At 38.9% G+C, this 23,182-nt stretch overlaps 3 protein-coding genes across 11 annotated transcripts in view; 1 reads left to right on the plus strand and 2 right to left on the minus strand.

Moving 5' to 3' along the window:
* Nucleotides 1–347: 347 nt before the first annotated feature.
* Nucleotides 348–3,679, minus strand: LOC131678390 (serine/threonine-protein kinase TBK1). 2 transcript variants are annotated; one of them, XM_058958528.1, is made up of 5 exons: nt 2,295–3,679; nt 1,583–1,862; nt 1,440–1,515; nt 748–1,359; nt 348–694 (listed from the first exon to the last, which is right to left on the minus strand). In XM_058958528.1, exons 1-5 carry the CDS (start codon nt 3,406–3,408, stop codon nt 590–592), a joined length of 2,187 nt encoding a protein of 728 aa, XP_058814511.1. In that variant the 5' UTR covers nt 3,409–3,679; the 3' UTR covers nt 348–589. The 2 variants fall into 2 exon arrangements, with proteins under 2 accessions (XP_058814511.1, XP_058814510.1); XM_058958527.1 differs by having other exon boundaries at nt 349–694; nt 748–1,374.
* Nucleotides 3,680–7,132: 3,453 nt separating this feature from the next.
* On the plus strand, nt 7,133–10,218 carry LOC131678392 (myotubularin-related protein 2). Its single transcript, XM_058958529.1, has 5 exons — nt 7,133–7,527; nt 7,588–8,613; nt 8,675–8,845; nt 8,901–9,108; nt 9,179–10,218. The coding sequence occupies exons 1-5, from the start codon at nt 7,429–7,431 to the stop codon at nt 9,493–9,495; spliced, it is 1,821 nt and encodes a 606-aa protein (XP_058814512.1). The 5' UTR covers nt 7,133–7,428; the 3' UTR covers nt 9,496–10,218.
* Nucleotides 10,219–21,947: 11,729 nt separating this feature from the next.
* The window catches only part of LOC131678394 (beta-1,3-glucosyltransferase), a 70,342-nt gene continuing 69,107 nt past the window's right edge, over nt 21,948–23,182 (minus strand). For all 8 annotated transcript variants that reach the window (XM_058958539.1, XM_058958538.1, XM_058958533.1 and 5 more), the window contains exon 8: nt 21,948–22,881. In XM_058958539.1, coding sequence (XP_058814522.1) covers nt 22,071–22,881 — 811 coding nt within the window. In that variant the 3' untranslated portion in view covers nt 21,948–22,070. The remainder of the gene's footprint in view (nt 22,882–23,182) is intronic.

Here is a 23,182-nt window from a genome sequence, read left to right on the forward strand (position 1 = left end):
TTTCCTAGCGTTCTCATGGGTGACGTTCCCCTCTAGCAGCAGCCTACCTTTTTTCCAACTTTTTGGACATTATAAAAGTAGAATGATATTCGCCGTACGAGCGATTCGAGTCACCTTTGTCCTGTTCCTCTAACATCACATACACATAATTTGAATATAGTCATATCTTTTCCCATCAAAATTTGCATTTTTGGATTCTGCGAAACAATTGGCCAGTGTTTGGTCTGTTTTCATCTTTGGAAAAATTTGTATCTGTATACAATCTAGGTTGTTATGCGCACCTATAACAATATTCTGGAGTTTTTCTTTATACATAACATCATGCTTTAATTTTTCATGGTTATTTATTGCATTAAGATATATCTCAAAGTGTACATAATCGCCTGGTTCTATTAATAACATTCTTGATAATAGTAATATTTATAAGGAACAAAAAAAGGAATTAAAAGATATTGTTCTGTATGTATATATGCCAATCCAAGTAATTTCTGAGTACAACATACAATTTTTTATATATAAAAAAACATTGTTTTAATCACGAGTCTTCTTTCAATACTATCAGCAAGTTCGCTTATAACTAGCCCGAAATTTACGCTGATTCGTCACCGTTTACTGACAACTGATGAACAGCTTCCACAAGTTCTTTGTTCTGTTGAAGAATCTTATTGATTTCACGCTGATAGTTCAACAGGATCTGAAAGTGATAAAAAATAGCTAAGTAGCGTTAAGTTCAGTTAAAAATCATACCTTTAAGTAACACTGCATTTCCTTAGATTTCTTCATGCATTCTAGGTTCTGCTCGGCAACCGTGGTCTCATTTGCAATCTTGGAAACCTCTCCATCGTTTTTGATGTCCTCCTTCAAATCTTCTTTGATCTGAACCAACCGGTCCCGGATGTCGTACAGCATTTCCTCGTGAGTAACGACATCCTTATGCAGAAACTGTGTCTGTAGGAAAATCGTCTGTGCCTTCTTGTACCAATCGGCCAAGCATTCGGCCTCCAGCTCAACCGCTGGTCGCACATCGTCATTCAACAGCGATTTCACCCGCTTACCAGTTTCCGTAATCTTAATCTTTTCCAGTGCGTGAAACTGTTCGTCATTGTAAGTTAACGAGCGGGTTGCACGATCCCGCAGTAGATGCTGCCAGGAATCACGCAAGCGGTCCACCAAATACTTTGCTTTCTCGTTAACTCGGTGTTTGTTTGGGCTGCGCAGATCCCGATAGGCAGTATTCCAATCCCGGCTCAGTGATTCCTCCACGACGAAGCGATTGTGAAGCTGTTGAACCGGATCCGAAACACGCTGGAAGGCTGCCTTTAGACCGTTCAGTTCGGTACTGATTGATGTGGCTTTGTCCTGGTAGGAATCGTTCTGAAAAATATCCAAACAGCGGGGTTAATAAATGAGTAACTGATTACTTTACATTTTACACTTACATTCAGCACACATATTTCGACCAAATCGGCTATTTCCCACACAGAATTACCGATATCTTCCAAGTGTTGAACGCGTCTGCAGGAATTAAAGTGTACCGTTAATTCAAAACAAAAACTGACCATATCACTGCAATTCAACTTACTCATGCAGCTTGACAAGCAGGTTCTTTAGCAGTCCCGCAAATTGTTCCACTGCCTTGCTCATCAGTGAATCCAAGCTGGAAAAAGTCTCCATCCGTCGTTTGCACTCATGTCCAACGCTGCAGGCAACCTTCGCTAGACTGGCGTCATTTTCAACCGACACACCGCTGGGGAACGATGGAAATTTGGGCAAATCCAGCTCGACGGGAAGTGTTACGTTATTGTTTTCGATATTGAACAGCATCAGGGGATTATTCGCTTCGGTTGCTGCATACCCTCGTGCTGTAAGAAAAAAAAAACAGTGAGATATCAAGGATCATTTGAGCGACCAAGAATGACCGGTCAGACCACGTTTCGTAAAACCCACTTAATTCTATTAGAATGTAAGCGACAGAAAATGAGGGTACGACTTATTTTTTTTATCTGATTTTTAGACTGGTTTTCAGCACTGCCCACTTAATAAGCGGAAAATTATTATAGGGACTATTACGCCCATGACATTCAGTCCGTTAGCTTAGTCTAACTCTAAATTAATGTAGAATTCTGCCGATTTAACACAATCCAAGTTTTACACAGTAAGTTTATAACCACTTTTTACATTATAATCGAATCAAACCACGTTTCAAGAAGCATGGTCTGGCCATAGGTAATTATCTGTGGTCTGGTATTCCGACATTTAAAATTGGGTTCATCTTATGTAAACATTCATCTTACCACTACTATTTGTGCCAACTTTAAGCTCGAACAACTCCGATTCCATCAGCAACAGCTGCGAGCTGTGCGGCACATCAGTCTGCACGAAAATGTGCTCCTTCAGATTGAAGCAGGTTTCCTCTGGGTCCATGTAGACTTCGATAGAGGCTGCTCGATTTGCGTAGAAAATGTGCAACATTTTCTTGTTCAAAATATGCTGCACTTCATAGAAGAACCTATCAAAAGACCACATCCGCTTTTGATTCTCCTCCAACAAACCAGCAAGTAATGGTGTGACAAGATACTTCAACCCTGCCTTCAGCTGACAGTGCGCGGGCAAATGCCGACACCAATCAATGGGGCCGTTTTCACTGGTTTGTGTACCGGATATAACTCCCGGGGCCTTTTTAGTGGTTATATGATGCATCGTTTCCTTATTTTTACGTCCACCGTAAGGACGAAAGGGCAGGTTCCCTGTAGCAACATGATACAACGTAACTCCTATTGACCACAAATCTACATTCGCCGTGAAGCTTCTGTTGATTGATTTTCTCAGGACGGCCCTCTCGTACATATCCGGATGGAGGTACTCTTCCGTACCATACAATGAAACAAATTGTTGATTCTCCTCCAGTTCTCGCGCCGCCCCAAAGTCCGTCAACTTGTAAATAGTTTGACCGTCCTCGGAAATGTATTTCATTATGTTTCCTGGCTTCAAATCCCTGTGCACAAGATTGTTATCTCGCAAATGTTTCATTCCAGCGGAGAGATGCTCCAAAACCAGCAGAAACTCTCTCTGTGGCAATCCGTACGTGTTTTCAGGGTCATCCAGTATGTTAAAGAGGCTCCCTCCTGTGCACAGCTCCATTACGATTACTTTCCCGCGGCCCTCCTGATCATCTTCGATATCCAGCAACTTGACAATATTGTTATGTTTCACTTTGCGGAGCACTTCGAACTCTCGCATCTGGACATCGTGAGGTCGCATGTGGCTAAGCTGGTTGAATGTTTTCACTGCAACGGGTTCCCCATTGTGCTTGTTGACCCCCTGGAAGACTGCACCTGTTGCTCCTTTGCCCAGGACACTGGTCGTACACCAAACGTAATTTGTCGAGCCACGCAGAAAGGAATTCATGTTTGTCGGCAATAACGGGAATGGAGATTTTTTCTTGGCAAATCAAAGATGTTTCGCTGGCAAAAATTACTTTTGTACACTTATACTTCTTTTATGCTTTGAAACATAGCACGCAAACAATCTGGAGGAACAAAAAAACCTCCTTGCTAACATTCACTAATTCGATTACTGCATAGGCAACTCGCTTAATTAATTAAAAGGTAGCATAATAACTCTGATAAGTCGCTGCAACTGATACAAATAATTTGGACTTTTTTCATTGAATAAATAAATGACATAAACAATCAAATACACTCTTAATATTAAATGTATTAAATGCATTCTATTTTCACGGTAAACGGCAAATTAAGGCAGGTAGCCTAGAATAAAATTCTAATAGTCAGCATCTATTTTAAGCTGCCAAGTCACCATTTCGTTTACTGGATAATGTATCATGAAGATGTATTGTACGTTGCATTGGAAACGCGTCTTTCAAGCATTTTTCATGCGACGAATTAAGGGGGATTAGGTATTTTCGATGAAAAACTATCCTTTTCAGAAAGAATTTGTTTGAAAATACAGGGAGTGTTTGTTAGTCTATTCAATCAATTATTTCCATATAATAACACGATGCTAAGAAAAATCAAACATTGAATGAAATTTTCACGTGATCTAAAATACACTCAAAAATAAATCTACCTACAAGTTCTTTTAACTTAAATTTATGTACTTTTGAGTTGTGTGTCGCTTTCGCACTTATTAGTGTTACCAAAAACAAAACGAGAGATTCGAGTCAGTCGAGGTCTTCCGTGCAGTAAGATACTTTTGAGTTGTTTGGGGTATACTCAAACTTAGGTAAATTCAACTTAAATTTAAGTAAATTAAACTCAAGGTTGAGTTATGATTTTTGCCGTAGTTAAATGGAAACTACCTTCAAAACGGTTTACCTAATTTTACCTTCCTGCACGATACCACGAGATTGAGTCAAAAGTACTCAATTTCAAGTAGTTTGTGGCGTGTAGGTTGTACGTCTACTCAAATGCAAAACAAAACCACACATGGCCAGTATAATATAATATAAAACATTTTTTGAGACTACCCTCTAAGAACGGTTGGTTTCAAAATCATCCAATGAAGGACGTTCGTTGGACCAATTCGGACAACGTCCAAATAACTGTTCAACAAACGTCCATCGTTGGACCCGTATTGAACGATTTTGGACGTCTCAGTGGGTAACGACACTAAAAAATTAGCTACACTGAAACAAAGACCATGGTATAAACTACAATATTAGAAGTTTAAACTAGGGGCAAATAACTCTAGGAATGTATAACAAATTTGCATCAAATTAGAAACAATGCATAAAATTTTCATTTTTGAATCAACTTTGCACTTCATCGCAAAAAAGTTTGTTTAACATACGTCCTACCTACAGACACTTTACTTTTTTTAATGTAGGGCAACTTTTTATATCAATGTTAATTCTTCAAAAGGGCTAATGAGATTTTTGTAAACAAACTAATTTCGCTCATTATTCCGCTGCCGAGTTGAATTTCGTGAAAAGTACACATGAATCAACATCTTTACCCTTGGTAGAATCAATTTCAAATGGTTTCTGTGTTGAATTTATAACAAATTAAGAGAAATCAGTAAAACAAAAGTTTGTTTACAAATCTTATTAGCCTTATTCAAAAGTTGATATGGATATGGTTTTGACGTCTTACACGCAACGCAAAACACATAGCATTTGGCCCTACAGCATTTCGGCGTGCCTCAGATTAGCAAAAAATTCAATATTTTCAAACCGTTTGGAATTTGCGGATCGGACAAGAACGTAGGAATTCGAATGTTTTTTGCATAGCCAGAATCTTGTTTTATAATAGTACCAGCGACTAATAGAGACTATCAACTGACTAAGAAAAACTCGAAATTCCGTAGTACACTGTGTACTAGATCTTCAGAAGTAGTAGAAGTATAACGGGTCCTTCAGTTCTGCCGATCATGACAAACCAATCTAGTGATCCCCTTTGCATCGGGCTTGAAAAGTTGGTAGCAGGTAATCTTTGTTGACCGTTGCTAGGATCGTCGCTGCATGCATCTGTAGTTTACATGCAAACATGTCTCCGTTTTTCATCTCCGCAACGCCACAGAGAGCGGAGGAAACCGACTAGGAAATTAGACGGAACATGTCTGAAGCAGAATTGATGATATGTTAATTTTCAAAAGAGAAATATCACTGATAACGTAAAGTGCGAGCAGACACCTTTTAGCTTTTCAACCACAGGTGAAGCAACACGTAATCTGGCCAGTTTTATACCGTTCGGGGATTTCATTTTAAATGCAGCTCGTGTGCATTTAAATTGCTGAAATTTAATTATTTATGTGGGTTTTAACAGTTAGGTCATTCGCCCGTAAATTACTGAAACTATTAATGAGGTGATGGTCAAAAAGGATCATGAGGATGGCGTCTGAGGCATTTCGGCGCACAAAAGATGCACCATGAAATGCCCAGACATTAGCGTCGTGAGATTTTGCACAACTTCGTTTTTGGGACTTTTGTCTTGTAATGTTTCGGCCATTATATAATTTTTCCTTTACCGGGTGCCAAACTACTGTTGTCTGAAAACTATGAAACCTTTGCATATTGTTTCAAAATGTTTTAAAAAACAAGAATTGTTCAGAATTCATCAACCTTTATTAAGGGATAGTTCTGGGAAAGTAGACTGACAATCGTTTGTGGAGCGGGAGACTGGCAATTGGAAACCGTTAGTTTCATAAAATGTTTTGTTAGTTCCATAAAAAGCAGCTTTACATTTAACTTTATCTGAGTTAGTACCTCTTGAACCACGGAAAACTCGCGAGTCCGCCGTCTCAATTAGTCTCTGATAGTACTTCAACTACTGTGCCGAATCTCCTTTTGATCATTTGAATTTGGAATAAAATGTTTTAAAAAGGGTATTTTTCAAGCAGCTGCAATACACAGCAACACCTGGGCCTTGCCTCTATTGACCTTTCTATTCCCGTTAAAAAAGAAAAGGCGCTGAATTATTTCGTGATGAAAACAAAATATTTTGCACTGCAAAAATCGGTTGAGGTTAGGTATTTCGTGATGAAAACAAGCCAATTTCCTTTGGTTTGATTTTGCATCTGTGGTTGTAAATGAGCTGTCAGAAATCTTAATAGTGTACCTATTGTATGTGACAATAGTTGCGCAACATGTGCTATGTATCGCAACATTTTTCATCTATTAAAATCAACTTTTTCGAATGTAATGGCAACTCGGTTTCTTCTGCTCCCTTTTGTTTTGATCGCTCCAAAGAGAATAGGGAAAGAGACGAATAGTGTGAAGCCAAAAATACCTTATTGAGCAGACCAATCATGCAATGTAAATAAACATTACTCATGCCTGAGTTAGAGGAGATAAGTATTGTACATCTATCAAAAAAGAAATTTGAGTTTTCGCAGAATTAAGTTCAATCGTGATTGTAAGGTGCATCCTAGAGTATATGTATGAGTAAAAACAATCTTTATAATTATTGCATCTCTTTGTTTCGAAATGGACATCTTTTGATAAACAAATCCAACGATCGACGTACGGTTTGTTTTCAAAATATAATAGGAGTCATTTAAAGTGCTGCCTGTGGAAGCGGTTGCCAAAATTCTAGTGTTAAAATCATCATAAAGGGAGTGTTGCCGTTTTGACTGATTTTCACTCTTCGTCTCTTTACCTATTCTCTTTGGATCGCTCTACTAACGGTATCTGTCAAAGTTCCAAGAAAAAGGTTGTCCATTTTTCTTCAGTGACGGAATCTTTTTGCTTTTGTTTGGGTTTCTGATCAATTTAAATGAATTTCGTGGTCCTGATTTAATTGGCATCGGTTGCTTCAGTGAGAGATCTGTGCGGGTGACAACACGAGAGTTGAAATTTAAGTGAAAATAGTGGTTTTCCTGGTATTATATCGGTGTTACGTCAATAACACGTAAACAAAATTGCTCTGATAGCGGGGGCGTAGTCTGATCGGCAAAGAAAAGCCAGACAAAATGGATCACCACAACTCTGACTTTCATCGCAGCTCCAATTCACTCGATTCGGATTCGAAGTCTAGTTCGTTGAACTCCAAACACGGGATGGATACAATTGTGAGTAGTGCTGTTTAGGTTAAGCTAGTCGCCGTGCTAAGCTAACATTTACTCTTGTAGGTGGCCAATGAATCGTCTTTCACCTATCTTTCCGGAGAAAATATGCAGGATATCAAGAATGACGTTTCCTATATTTGCCCGTACAGTGGACCGGTCGTCGGAACATTGAATATTACCAACTATAGACTACACTTCCGATCCCAACCATCAAGCGATAAGGATCCTGTGGTGATTGTTGATTGTCCACTTGGGGCCGTAAGTCGAATCGAAAAAGTCGGAGGAGCGAGTTCGAGGGGTGAAAATTCGTACGGTATCGATATTTTCTGTAAGGACATGCGAAACTTACGATTCGCTCATAAGCAAGAGAATCATTCGAGAAGGACAGTTTTTGAGAAATTACAGCTGTATGCTTTTCCACTGGCGAATAATGGACAAATTTTTGCATTTAACTACAAGGAGAAATTTCCCGAGGACGGCTGGAGTGTGTTTGAACCGGTGGCCGAGCTTCGACGAATGGGAGTTAACAGCGCCAATAATGATACCTGGCGAATTACCAGGATCAACGAGAAGTACGAGATCTGCGATAGCTATCCTTCGGTATGGGCCGTGCCGAAATCGGCAAAGGACGACTTGATCAAACAGGTGGCAAATTTTCGATCACGGAATCGCCTACCGGTTCTTTGCTGGATTCATCCTAAATCGCTGGCAACCATTACCCGTTGCTCCCAGCCTCTGGTCGGGGTCAGTGGTAAACGAAATGATGCCGATGAGACGTACATCAACTACATTATGGAAGCGAACGCACAATCGGATAAGTTGTCCATTTTCGATGCTCGACCGAATGCGAACGCTATTGCCAATAAGGCCAAGGGAGGAGGCTATGAATCGGAGGATGCGTACAAGAATGTCGAGCTGACGTTCCTTGATATTCACAATATTCACGTGATGCGTGAGAGCTTGCGGAAGCTGAAGGAAATTTGTTTCCCTGCTAGTGATGACCAGAAGTGGCTTTCGGCGGTGGATAGTACCTATTGGTTGAAGCATATAAAGTGTATTTTAGCAGGGGCAGTTCGGATTGTTGATAGAGTATGTGCTTCAAAATTTATAGTTTATATAAAAAGTTTGTAATCATTTATCTTTGTATTAGATCGAAAACATGCGCATGTCGGTGGTGGTTCATTGTTCAGACGGATGGGATCGTACCTCGCAGTTGACAGCTTTGGCTATGCTTCTGCTGGATCCTTACTATCGTACCCTGAAAGGCTTCGAAGTGCTAATTGAAAAAGAGTGGCTCAGTTTTGGGCATAAATTTGAACAGGTAACAAATCGCATTTTTTCACTCTTGCTAATTTTTAATTTCCTCCCATCAACAGCGCATTGGACACGGAGACAATCACCACTCGGACGCCGATCGCTCACCAGTATTCCTGCAGTTTATTGATTGCGTGTGGCAGATTATAAAACAGTTCCCACACGCCCTCGAGTTCAATGAGTATTTTCTGATAACTGTGCTTGATCACCTGTACTCGTGCCGATTTGGAACGTTTTTGTATAATACAGAACGAGAACGCGCTCAAAATGGTACGTACTGACAACTGCATGTTTGTTTTTGAACCACACGGTCTAACATTCAATTTATATGGCTTCATAGATCTGAAGACTCGCACCGTCTCACTGTGGTCGTTTATCAATTCCTCGCACGAACAGTTCCGCAACCCGCTGTACGGTGGTCGCAACATGGCAGTTCAGACGGTACTGAAGCCGGTCGTTAGCATGCGGCATATTCGTCTCTGGAAGGGACTCTACTGTCGATGGAATCCAAGTATGCGGCAGCAGGACCCGATCTATCAGCGAACCCGGGAACTGTTGGCTCTGCAGGAGCAGCTGCTCAAACAAGTTGAAGACTGCCGGCTGGAGAAAAACCAAAGGACGCATCAGCAGACGCGACTCACCTCACCGTTGCACTAGGTGGGAGTATGTAGCGTTTTCCCGATTCTCTGTGCTTCCGCGGTGAATAGTCTACGGGAATAGTTGAATGCGATTCGAATAATGGTCATCATCTCTGTGAGAGAACTCGCCTATTTAGAACAATATATATTTTTTGCAAAAGTACTAACGTCTCGCGAATTCAACCAAGACGCCAGTTCAGAGCTAAGTGGTTCAGTAAGTATTCTCTGAACAACAAGTAAAAGTAAAGTACAGCGTATACACACAGTGGCGAGCTTTCGAAAGGACCGATGCTTGCTCTGTTCTAGTAAACAAACTGATGAGAGGATGTGTGTGTGTATTTGTGTTTGAGTACGTGCAACACAAACAGATGTGAACTAGCGATAAGGAGGAAAGTGCCGCAAACAAACTTTCTCGTATAGTCTTAATATATTAATAATTTTGCAACCCACATCCCCCATAATATCTACTATGTGAACAAAGATAGTGCTTGCTGGATGGGCTTTGTAATGTCAGCGGCAAATAGTTATGCAATATTATTACATTCATTATATCCTGGCTATTGCAAGCTCTAACACGGCATCACGAAAACGGATACGGAGATTGATGACGCAGCATACGTATGTTTTGTATCTATAGGTTAAAGCTTGATATCGTAAGTTTGGAGTGTCGTTTATTTCCAAACAATGATTGGCGCTCTTGGAGCTTTGACTGCAAAACCAAATAAAAAACATATATGATTCAGTCCTAGGACGTACACTTAATTGACAAAAGAATATCATAAATAGCAACAGTTGCAGCCTAGACGCCTTTTTAAACAATTATTGGGAACTCGCACGAAATATATTTGAGACTTTTACTGTGTCATTGCAGACTTTATATTCAGATGACCACAACTAAATTGTTATTTTACTTTTAGTAAGTTTGAGCGTAATTTTGAGAATGTTATTTTTTTGCTTTATCAAGTCGGAAATCGTCCAATTCTATCAATCGTATCTAAATAAATGAACTTCCAAAAAATCATGTATTACCACATGCCTTTAGCGGGAATAAAAAACCATTTCGAGATTAGGCAGCTTTCTAGTTAGTACATTTTTAATTCCGAAATTTCGCTTTAAACTACTTCGCCATGGTTTAAATTTTAAACCAGGTTTTAAGTACGGGTAAACTTGGTTTCAAAGTTAAAATAGGGTGAAGATATTGGCGCTTACTCATCATGCTCTAAAGCTGTGAAGTGCTTTGCTGTTTCAAGGAATCGTCTCCATATATCATCAATCAGTCTCAATCGATTCCTCAAGGCCTTTTCAACTTGAAAGATCCACCATGATCGCTCCTCCTGTCGGGTTAGTGTCGAGAATATCAGCCTTATTCTGCATCACGACGAATCGCTTTTTCAAACGAATGTGATTTACAATCACAATAACGATAGTAAAATCATTCGTTCGGTGACTCTCGGGCCGATGCAGTATAACGTCATAAAGAATCTATTGCTAATCCGCTGTCAGGGTTATCTTGCGCATTCTCGGCCTCGGACATCCTCTGGTAATGATTTGCCTCCAGGCGAGATGGATGTAGAAATTAAATCGCCTCCCCGACTGAAACTGTACCCACCCTCCGCCACCGGGGCATATGTGGTCTTCTTCCGGACCGAAGACAAGAAATCTAGCCAAACATGTCAAATGGTCCTAAGTGAAAATGACAGTTTCTCTTTGTTTACTTACTCTTTCGCTAATATCTCGTCCGTTTATACGTTTGTTCATTAACTCTTAGCATAACATGCTAGTCGAAATCAGCGTTTTTCGATATATCCTGAAACAATATTGAAAAATTTTATGCTGACGCCGTAAAAATCGAAAGAGAAAGTAAACAAACAGAGGCTCTTATTTGCACTTAGGACCATTTGACATGTTTGTCGGGAAATATTTGAATCTATTGCATATTTCTTGAGTTCTGACGAAGTGATTAATTCGGCAAATGTTATTGCTGGCTACGGGCCTTTTACGAGGGAGTATAGAGTATATTAACCAACAAATCGGGTTGAAATCTGTGGCGTTGTTTCCGCATCGCGCTTGGGTTGCGCGGATTTGCTCACAAATGAGGTTGGTTGTTTTAAAGACCCAATGCTCCAGTCAGTGAAGATACTGGAGCGCAAACGTTTGCATTAAGCATCGGTCACAGCCGACGGAAAGATTCTTATCACGTGACCTTCGCCGGGGCTGCTCTACCCAATTATCTTCTCTTTGGCAAGGTTAGTCTACTTCATATAGGCTTGAACCTTCGTTCAAACCGTTCACAAATCTTGATAGCTCCTGGTTTACCTAGAGTTTTTCAACAGCAACAGTCTTTCTCAAGGCTACCTATATTTTCACTCGATCAGTCTTTCTCAAGACTACCTATATTTTTTTCGACAATTAGTCTTTCTCAAGACTACCTACTTTTTCTACTCAATCAGTCTCTTTCAAGACTAAAACATTTGTCAAGAACAATTCAGCACAAAGAAATATTTCATTCTTCCAACATGCCTGGGTCCTCCCAGAAAGGCCGTGTGCCAAAAATTAAAGCCAAACGGAAAAGGGTCCACGCGAAAATTCAATCGACTGCAGCAACTCATTCGATGTTTTATCCGAATGTGAAGCTGATGAAATTTCTAAATTTCCTCGCATTGTGCATAATGCCAATGAGAAGAAAACGCAATCACCTCCGCCTATAACAGTGATGATCTCCGACTTCAAAGCCTTTCGAACTGAGCTTTCGACGTTCTTTCCTGACGTGAAAGTCTCTTTTCAGATTGGCTGAAGAGGAGAATGTCGAGATACAGCGGAGGAATGGATTTACCACAAACGACTACTCCAGTATCTTTTATTCATATGATTTCAAGACAGATAGACCATTCAAGGCTGTCTTGAAAGGGCTACCACAAGGTCAAAGTTTGGATGAAATATCCAACGAATTGAAAAATTTACTTGGCTTGGGAAATCTCCCTCACAAGTTATTCTTATGAAGAGATAGGCTAGTGGCGATAACACGCCAGCACGCTCTGGAATCATCCAGGAACTTTATTTAATTCATTTTAACCGTAATGAGGTTAATAATTTGAAAGTATTTGAAAAAGCTCGTTTTATGTTCCACGTGCGAGTAAAGTGGGAACATTATAGACGACATGGGGGCAGAATTCAAAATCTGACCCAGTGTCGTAGATGCCAAGGCTTTGGACACGGCACAAAAAATTGTCGTTTGGATTCCAAATGTATGATCTGTGGTGATAAATCGCACACGAAAAATACTTGTCCGGTTAAAAAAAACCACAAAAAGTTTCAAATGCGCTAATTGTAGCGAAAATCATAAATCGAATTTCTGGGGTTGTCCTGTTCGAGAAAAAATTATAAATTCTCGTTCTAGACAACAAAAATAACAAATAAAAAATGTGCCTACTTTTTCAGGTACACTTCAAGAAAACACGTCCAAACGTGTTAATTCGATTCAAAATAGATTAACAACTTCTTCTACCTCCGTGACACCATCCTACAATGGTGTGTCATCTTATGCTTCAGTGGCAGGTAACAAGACCAAAATAACGGCAACCGTTACCACGCCTACAAACTCGGGTGCAACGGAACGGAACGGAAAAAATTAAAATACTTGCAAGACTCTATGTTACCTATGATGATTTCTATGTTAAATTCTACCTCCATGTTTGGGAGGGGATGGGAATTTGCTAACAAAATTGTAATCAAATAAAAGTTTAACAATGACTTAAAATAATCATTTAAATTTATTGAATTAGAATGCTCGTTCATTAAAAACGTGCGATGACGAATTTTTCAACTTCTTGAGGATACATAATGTGCATATAGCCGTTGTGACCGAAACTTTTTTAAAACCAAATATTAAATTGAAGAGTAACTCTAATTTTGTTATTCATCGATTTGATCGAATTGTTGGATTCGGCGGAGGAATCGCAATAGCGGTTAATCGCAGGATCAAACATTCCATAACGCCGTCTCTTGACACCAAGGTGACTGAGAGTTTGGGTATCGAAGTTGAAACTGATCTTGGTATCATTTTTATTGCTGCAGCCTATTTGTCTTTTCAGTGCACTGGCGAGCAAATTAATTTCTTGAAGGGAGACTTACAAAAACTTACAAGAAATCGGTCGAAATTCTTCATAATCGGTGATTTTAACGCCAAACACCGAGCCTGGAATAATGCTCAAAGCAATTCCAACGGTAAACTACTTTTTAATGATTGCTCTGCTGGTTATTATTCAATTTTGTTCCCGAATGGTCCTACGTGCTATTCGTCTGTAAGGAATCCATCAACAATTGATTTGGTTTTGACAGATCAAAGTCACCTTTGTAGCGAATTGATTACACATGCTGACTTTGATTGTGATCATCTTCCAGTAACTTTTTCACTTTCTCAAGAAGCTGTTTCCAATCCCATTAGCTCAGTGTTCAATTATCACAAAGCGAATTGGGAAAGGTACAAAACTTATATTGAGAATAATTTTAATCATGTCCTTGATTTACAAAATAAAGCTGACATAGATACGGCATTACGAAATTTAAGTGATTCTATAGTTGATGCTAGAAGTTTATCAGTATCAACAACACAGAAAAAATTTAATACTCCTATTATTGACGACGATCTTCAACTTCTGATTCGCTTGAAGAATGTTCGAAGACGTCAATATCAACGTTCTCGTGATCCTGCTATGAAATGTATCTATCAGGATCTACAAAAAGAAATTAAACATAGACTCACACTCTTAAGAAATGAAAATTTCGCGAAGGAGGTTGAACAAATCAAGCCAAATTCTAAACCCTTTCTGGAAACTTTCTAAGGTTCTTAAGAAACCTCAGAAACCGATTCCAGCTTTGAAGGAAGGTGACCACATACTTCTTACAAACGAAGAAAAAGCTCAAAAACTTGGTCAGCAGTTTGAAAGCGTCCATAATTTTAATCTCAATGTTGTGAGTCCTATTGAAACCAAAGTCTTACAAAAATATGAAAACGTTTCAAATCAAGTATTGTCTCTAGACAATATTGTTGAAACAAACTATGATGAGATCAAATCCATCATGAAAAAGTTAAAAAATATGAAAGCTCCAGGTTATGATGGAATTTTCAACATTCTTCTTAAAAACCTTCCCGAAATCACCGTGAGATACTTGGTAAAAATATTCAACAAATGTTTTGAATTAGAATACTTCCCTGAAAGATGGAAAAATGCCAAGGTTATTCCTATTTTGAAGCCAGATAAAAACCCAGCAGAAGCATCTAGCGACCAATTAGTTTACTCTCTTCTATTAGTAAATTATTTGAAAAAATCATCCTAACTAGAATGATGTCACATATCAATGAGAATTCTATCTTTCTTCCTGAGCAGTTTGGATTTCGTATTGGACATTGAACTACTCGTTAACTTGTGAGAGTAACTAACATGATAAAGGCAAATTTCCAATTTACATAATAAAGATAATTAAAATTATCTTTCTAACCGTACTCTACAGGTTTCTTATCAGAATTGTAAATCTAATAAGCTACCCGTTAAAGCAGGCGTCCCTCAAGGATCAAGCGTCGCACCAATCCTGTACAATATTTTTACCTCTGATCTTCCAAATCTACCTACAGGCTGTAAAAAGTCACTTTTCTGTGATGATACTAGCATCTCAGCCTCTGGTAGGAGTCTTCGTATTATCTGCAGTCGACTGCAACGAAGCTTGAACATTTTCAATGATCACCTGAAAAAATGGAAAATTTCCACTAATTCTACAAAAACACAATTGATTGTGTTTCCGCATAAGCCAAGAGATTCTTCTCTTAAACCAAATAATAACCATATTATTAAATTTAATGGTTTGAATTTAACGTGGTCAGATCAAGTTAAATACTTGGGTTTGATTTACGATAAAAAACTCACTTTTAAGGATCACATTGAAGGAATCCAAACAAAATGCAACAAATATATAAAATGTGTATACCCTCTTATAAATAGGAATTCTAGGCTCTGCCTAAAGAACAAACTATTAATTTATAAGCAAATATTTGGACCGGCAATGCTATATGCAGTGCAAATCTGGGCAAGTTGTTCTGAAAATGATTTTGAAGCGTCCTCCCTGGTTTAGCACAAATGAGTTGCACAGACACGCAAACATTAGAAATTATGACGAACAGTATTATAAGCAACTTCGGACAAAAATCGTTGAAATCTTCAGTTTATAAGTTAGTTTATAAGATTTGTTTAACTGCTTATTCACAAGACAAGTAGGTTTAAAACATCCTACTGAAAAAAATACTTAACTGCGAAAGCATATTTTATCTTAATAATAATTAACTGAATCATGTAAACAATAGGGATGAAAAGTCACCACTTGTGGGCTTGTGGCTGAACACCCAATATACTAAATTAGAAATGTAATACAAACAAAACAATATAATCAAATAGAAAATAATAAAAAAAAGGTTAGTCTACTTGTTCGCCTTTTTGTGCCGCGGGTCTTGAGCTGTAGTAACTGCCAACAACTGGGCCACACAGCCTCCCATTGTATCAATAAGGTTCGTTGTTGGAAATGCGATGAGAATCATGTGGACAATTCCTGTGGAAGGGAAGATGAAAAGTGTCTCTACTGTGGGGGAAAGCCACATGATCTCCCGACATGTCCTACGTACAAACAGTGTGAGGAGAAACTTTAGCGTTTCCTTTAGGGACGTTCTAAACGATCTTTTGCAGAAATGTGAAAGCTAGCAACGCCATTGGACCCAACAAAAATCTATACGAGCTTGTCTACTGATAAAGGCTAACCTGATGAGCTCCTGAGATAGAAAATTGAGGAAAATTTTGTCACATAACCTTCGCTGTAAAGGTCAAAAGGTGTCTCCTCAATGTCCTCCAAAAACAACTACTCGAGGAAGTGCTGGTGCAAAATCGAAGCAAGTAGCTCCCTGTCTCAAAAACTTGAGCTCAGAAAAGGAATTCCCAACACTTCCTGGTACATGAAAAACCCCAAGTGTTCCTATATCTCAGCCAGAGAAAAAAACCAGCACTGGCTTAATAAATTTCTCTGATATTGTGGACCGTATTTTTACAACTTTAAATATTTCTGGCTATCTTAAAAGCATCCTAACAAGTGTTCTTCTCGCAATAAAACATTCTTGATGCAGCTGACTGCAAATTGGCCCCTCTTTTCAGCGATTGCATCCTACGATGGCTAATACACCGAACGAGGTCACGGATTTGATAACGGGTCTACAGTGGAATTGCAAAATCATTTTCCCGAAAATCGATTTCTTTGAAATTTTAATAATTACCTTGAAGTCGGTGCATTTACATTATGCGAAACATGGCTTACTTCAGAAGCACACTCAACTTTCACGATTTGAATTTTTTTCGTTTGGATCGAGAAGACTTATGGAGAAGTACTTTTGGGGATTAAAAAGTACTGTTCTTTTAATCGAGTCGACCTCCCCTCGACACCAGGAATTGAAATTGTTGAATTAAAGGCAAACATCTTTGCATTGATTCCACCTACATCTCCCTGGCAGTAGGAAGAGTACAGGCACAGACAACTGTCTGTGGTACAGGTTATTGGCTGCATTGATTCTCGATATCTCGAATCAAGCTCAGACAAAACGTGTACCAGACGCGAACTCGCGCGGACGGTGGGACAAAGAGTGCTCCGACGTGTACGCGGAGAAGGCTGCCGCGTACAAGATTTACCGGAACGACGGGTTACCCGTTAGCTATCGACAGTACTTGTTATTAGGCGAATGAAAAGTGATGAAAGCCAAGAAACGTAGTTACTGGCGCCGCTTCGTTGACGGATAACCGAGTGGAACATCGATTCGCCCTGGTACAGAAGATCCGCGCTCTCTTGAGTATTCAGCAATCGGCACTAAAAGATCGTGCTAATATAAGACACAAATAATATTTATCAGTCAGTATCCATGTCTGGTTTCTGTCAAAAGCTATATAAGGGTGCACAGTGGCACGACTTAGAACAAAAGGAGGACTAAAGTCCAAACTTTGCCGTATCGGTTCAAATAGGACAATTTTATGTAATTTTGGTACGCTGAATTCGTTTTTGATATTAAAACATTTCTAAAATAAGCGTTTACTAATCATTAGGGTGCCTCAATTTTTTTTTGAAGTTGTTTTTAAAATTTGTGTATATTAATTTTCGTGTGCTAGATCGTTTTTGATATTAACACATGTAAAAAAAATTTCATTATGCGTTAGGGTGGCTCACAAATTATTTTGTTGTAAAGGTTCAAAAAATTGTTTAAAGAAGTTTTTGTGTGCTGAAGTTCTATTTTAATTATAAAAACAGAAAATAACTTTACTACTTATTAGAGTGGCTCAGAAGTAAGTATTTTGTCTTTTATAATGATTTTTTCCAATAGTTATTTTGAAATTTATTTTCCATATTGAAACGAATTAATGGACATCTCATTGTGGGGCTTCAGAAATGACTATTTTGTTTTAACGGATCAAATAAGATGTGTTCGACTAATTTTGGAACATTTAATTCATTAGTGGGATACTTGATATGAAAGCTACATTTTCTATCATTTTCAAAACAAACATTTTGAGCGTCTTAGTGGAATGTTTTATTGCATTCACTAATCAACAAGATGGTCAACGATTTTTTTCATAGGTGTGTTTTAAGTTACTTAGATTGCTTATTTCATATCTTAAATGAAATTAAACCAAAAACCCTTTTTTCGCGTATATGGTTCGTTTAAAAATGGTGTTAATTTATTTGGATAATATTGCATACCCTTAAGCTATATCAGGGCTATACAAATTCGGATCAAAATACTCTCACCCAGAGCTTAAAAAAGTTGACATCGCTGCATGAACTTGAAAGAAAACGAAATTCAATTCATGCCCGCTGCGATGAATGAAATTTTTGGTTCGTTTCCATCGTCATTCGTTCTCCCGACGCAGCGCTTTCAGGTACGGACATGTTCGGTTTCCGAAGCAAAGTGAATTTTATTTCTATGCTGGCTCTGAAAGAGATTATCGATCAAAAGTGCACCAGATATAGATTACGCAATTCACTTATGCTCGAAAATGTAGAAGATGCTAACTTCTGCCTTCAAACTATCGACATAATAACAAATGAATGCTTTGGTTGGTGAATGAATTTATATTTCCTCTGCACTCAAGCATTCGATTCTGCATGAAATTTCAGTCAGTTGGAAAGTGAATGAATGAGAGAAGCGTTGAATGTGACTATCGGTTTCGGTAAATGCAAGCAGAAATAGGTAACTGACTTTGAAATTTCGTAACACTGCTCTCACCAAACGACTAGAGCTCAACTGTATACACTCTATTTGACAGTTATTGCGCAAGTTAGCAAGAAATAGTTCCAGAAACATTTTATAACCTATTTCAGATGGTTGAAATTTTTTACTGATTTGCAAACATTCTTAATGCCTCTACCATTTACAAAACATACTTCCCACTCGGCTCCTTACTCTTGATCACTAGTAAAACCCTTGTGCATCATGGTCTCAATACTATTTGACAGTTGTGCATGTATTCATGTCATTATTCTAGCTATAAAGTGATTATTCAAATTCAATATCAGTAATAACCATGCGTCTCCATTCACAGTTTTTAAAACTTTGACTGCTTATCGCAAGTTTTCGCAAAACTAGAATATACTCATTTTGACGAGAAAATTAAAAGCTTTCGAATGAGTATAGTGTGATCGCGGGCATTCACGGGTGTCGTTGTTGTTATCGCATTAGAAGTTCGAATTCAATAAAAATTTATGACAAACAGTTATCTAAACACTAACTAAACCAACTAGTGACTTATTTTTGGCGATTTTATGATGTAATTTTATCACACGGATAATTTTGGTGAAGTAATGCAATGCATAAAATCAACAATTTCTTTGAAAAGCGAAAATAACCGGATGTAGTTCCTATGGTCAAATTATGCAAAAAACACCTGAAATATGCCCTTAAAAAAAGCTGCCAAAAATTCATTTTACGTTCAAATCACTTAAAATCTCGCAAAAATGTCTCTGATGGCTCAGCTGATAGGAGAAAAATACTAGCGAGAATATCGCATAACATTCGTATAAGGACTTAAGTCCGGGCTCGTCCCACTGTGGGGTGCCAACAACCGAACACTTCCCCTACGAATAATTGTGTTCGAGATTTATATAAAAGTATGCTGGAAACGAGCACAACACAAAAGAAAGCATAGTGTTTGAACAGACAAGCTCAGTCGCGTGTTGGACGGTACTAGGTAGCGTACCTCCACAGTCCGCGTAACGGACTTCTAATTCAGCTACACTGGCTGTGAAAACATACAGCACAGTGATCTGCTCCGCCTGCCGTTCAACAGGCAACTGAGCTTGTCCGGACAAATCTGTTCTTTAAATAGTCGATGATGACATCATTCATAGAAGCGTCGCGCGCTAGGTACACAAATCTGTCATGCCGGAGTTGGGAAGCGCTATCTTCTGTGTGTAAATACGCGATATTTTGACTAGGTTGAACATTATTATTTATATGCGTTTTAAATTGGACCATTGGCTTTTCGTTACATACCATTTTTGTAGAATTTTCCATTGTCCATATCGAAAGCAAAAACGTAGTCCTACGTCAAAAAATCTCAATTTGATTCATTTCTAAAATAAAGAAAAGTCACGAGCCACTCATTTGAGTGCTCTACTGATCAAATCGGTCAACAAAAACAGAAAAACTTCTGAACCATTCCGAGAATTAAGCAAAAAAATGGAAATTGTTTTTCCGTAAAATTTAACAATGCTTTTCGGGGTTATTCACTAGGCCAAAATAGATTTGGAATCCACAGTTAGATATAAGAAGATATCGATTTCTTTTTATAAACCAGTACTTTTTATAGCAACAGAACAATTCGGTTATTTGATCTGAACCATGAACAAATGTATTAGGGATTTCCAGGATGTTATTTTCCAGAATTTCGAAGATTTCTGCATGAGATACAGTACATTATCTACCAAACGAATGGGATTGGTCTAATCTCATTTCACGACAATAGACTCCAGCACCTGCTTGGACCTCTAACAAAGAACCGTCAGTGTAACAAACTACATATTCTTCAAATTGTCGCTCCATCCAGATTACTATTCCAGAGCCGAGTAACCTTGAGACGGGTACATTTTAGCTAATATGGAAATAAATGCAATAGTTCGGTGAGCAACTTTGTGTTTATAGATAAACAACCTAATCAAACTTCACTTCCCATTCGAAGCATTGTGTCTAATCTATATTTCTGAACATCTCTTCAAAAAAAGTTTATGAATATTGAACAACTATGGGGCCTCGGCTAAGCGTCCAATACCTCAGTTCCCCGATTGCACATAGCCAGAGTGCGGTACCTGCCGTACCTAGCAATTCCGTATTTAGCCTCGGTCGCATTAACGTGCATCCTGGAAACTACTGTGTGTGAGCCTTCAGCTAGCTTGACGGTTCTCTATGTTTGATCACTAGATTTTCGATACGCGAGACATTTCTATAAGGATGAATCAATAGAATTAATCAATTCTGTCCGTCTTGCCTCACCAGTACACATATTTTTTTAAACGTTTGCACTTTCGTTGTTTTTAATTCAAGGATATCCCTAATGAGAGAGTACACATATAAGGGACCATTCATAAATTACGTAACGCAAAAATTGCCCAAAATTGACTCCCCCCTCCCCCCATGTAACAAATTGTCACAAATTTCTCCATCCCCCCCTCCCCTGTTACGTAATAAATTCCAAGAAAAAAATTTTTTTTTCTTCGAAGAAAACATGTTACGTAACGATCTAGTTAACACCCCCTCCCCCTATGTCACAACTTGTCACAACTAGTCGTACCCCCTCCCCCCCCCCCCTAAATGCGTTACGTAATTTATGAATGGTCCCTAATACAAATGAATTTTATATGTTATATGCCTGAAATAACCATGTGTCCGTCTTACCCACAGTTCCCATACATATTCCGGAATTGGAACTCTTATTTCAAAACTCGCTAAATTTGAACATCTATTATAATCACGATAAGGCAGCCTTTGTCAAAATATATAACGCCTGAATGCAAATGAACCTAAAAACCGTATTAAACTCTTCACCCTCAGGGGCAAGCTTGATAGGATGCTTACAGTTTGTTAAAACACGAAATATCCATCAGGGTACGCATAGTGTCCTTCCACTATCGATAGTAACGATGCCACGAGAGAGAGAGCAGTCCTAAAGGAACCGGAAATAACCCTACTGTAGTAGCGGTCAATCGATAGCTTTGTTCGGCTGTGACATAATTAGTTGTGGGAACCATTTTCGAATGGAGGCAAATTTAAACTTTCCTTGTGTGCTAATTTAATTCTATAGCTATACTTACCGGATATTCTACTTTACATATACGCATACATTTGACTCCAATAGTCAGCAAAAAATGGACATGTGAAACAGAGTAAAACTTTTCCGATTAAGATATTAAAAAGTAAAAAAGCACTGTTTATTTCACCATGGGTCAAATAGAAATTTGTGTTTGTTCGGTTACTTGGTATACAACTAGGTTTAAGTTTAATCGATATGGGGTTTTCGTTTGCTACAGTTCAGTGTGTTTGATTATGTTCGGTTCCTGGAGGCTGCCACTGCTCTGGTGATGCCGGCTCAGCAGCAAGTTGCTATTTGATTGGAGCTCATTATTCTCACAAAAGGAATTGACGACATTTTCGTTTTGATAACGACGATTGTCATTTTCCACCGGTCTCGTTTCTGGAAGCTGTCCCGCTGATGGCAGCTGATTAAGTTCGTCTTTTCGGGAGGCTACGGTTGCTATGCCATGTGGCGAACGATTGTACTCCTGCCGTGTGCTATCGTTGTCGTTACTGATATGTTTTGGTTGAAGTAGCGGTTTGCCATGCTTGGATGTCTGGGAGTCATTATCCTCATGCGGACGTAGAGCTGCATATTTTGGTTCTTGATTAACGCTTTGCTGGTGCCAGACTTCGTCATTCTGTCGGAACCACCTGTTGTATACATGGTAGGGATCGATTTGCCAGTGCTTGTGGAACGATATACTACCGGCGTCGAGAGTTTCTGGTGGATAGTCGGAGGGTCGTGCTTGATGAAATAGAGTGGAGTGAATAGGTCGAACGCCGAGTCGGTACAGACATGCCGCAACGATCATGTCATCTGGCGAGGATGCCGAAGGACATTCGCATGATTGTAGCAGTGCGTCAATTATTTTAACGCTAATGACTATCCCACCCCCACCGGTGATGTAGTTGTAGCCGTAACCATCTTCCGCCGACCCATCACCGTCCCTGCCGAGTAGGTGATATCCGTACCGTTCGCCGAGGTAGACGTGCTGCGCCGGGTTAAAACAGGACAAATGTCTAGTCAATGCAGAGGGGCTGTAAGAGAAGCAAGTGGAGAATAAAACGAGAGATATAGAATCGGGCTTGAATAGTATCTGCTGAAATGAAAGTGAAATTGAAAAATTGATTTTCCGGTAGGCTTTCAAGCTCGTGGGAACAACACTATTGAAAATCAATGAATTGTGTAAAAATGTCAAATAGATGTAACTTGATTAATTACATCATACGATGACTCTCACGTGCGGATCACTTACCGAAATAGCTGATTATATTACAGCTACGCAGAAGATAGTAAAAATTTCAACATTCGAATTAATAGCCTAAGTGTATTCTACTT

The sequence above is a fragment of the Topomyia yanbarensis genome, chromosome 2 (assembly GCF_030247195.1).
Source record: "Topomyia yanbarensis strain Yona2022 chromosome 2, ASM3024719v1, whole genome shotgun sequence".
Taxonomy (NCBI): domain Eukaryota; kingdom Metazoa; phylum Arthropoda; class Insecta; order Diptera; family Culicidae; genus Topomyia; species Topomyia yanbarensis.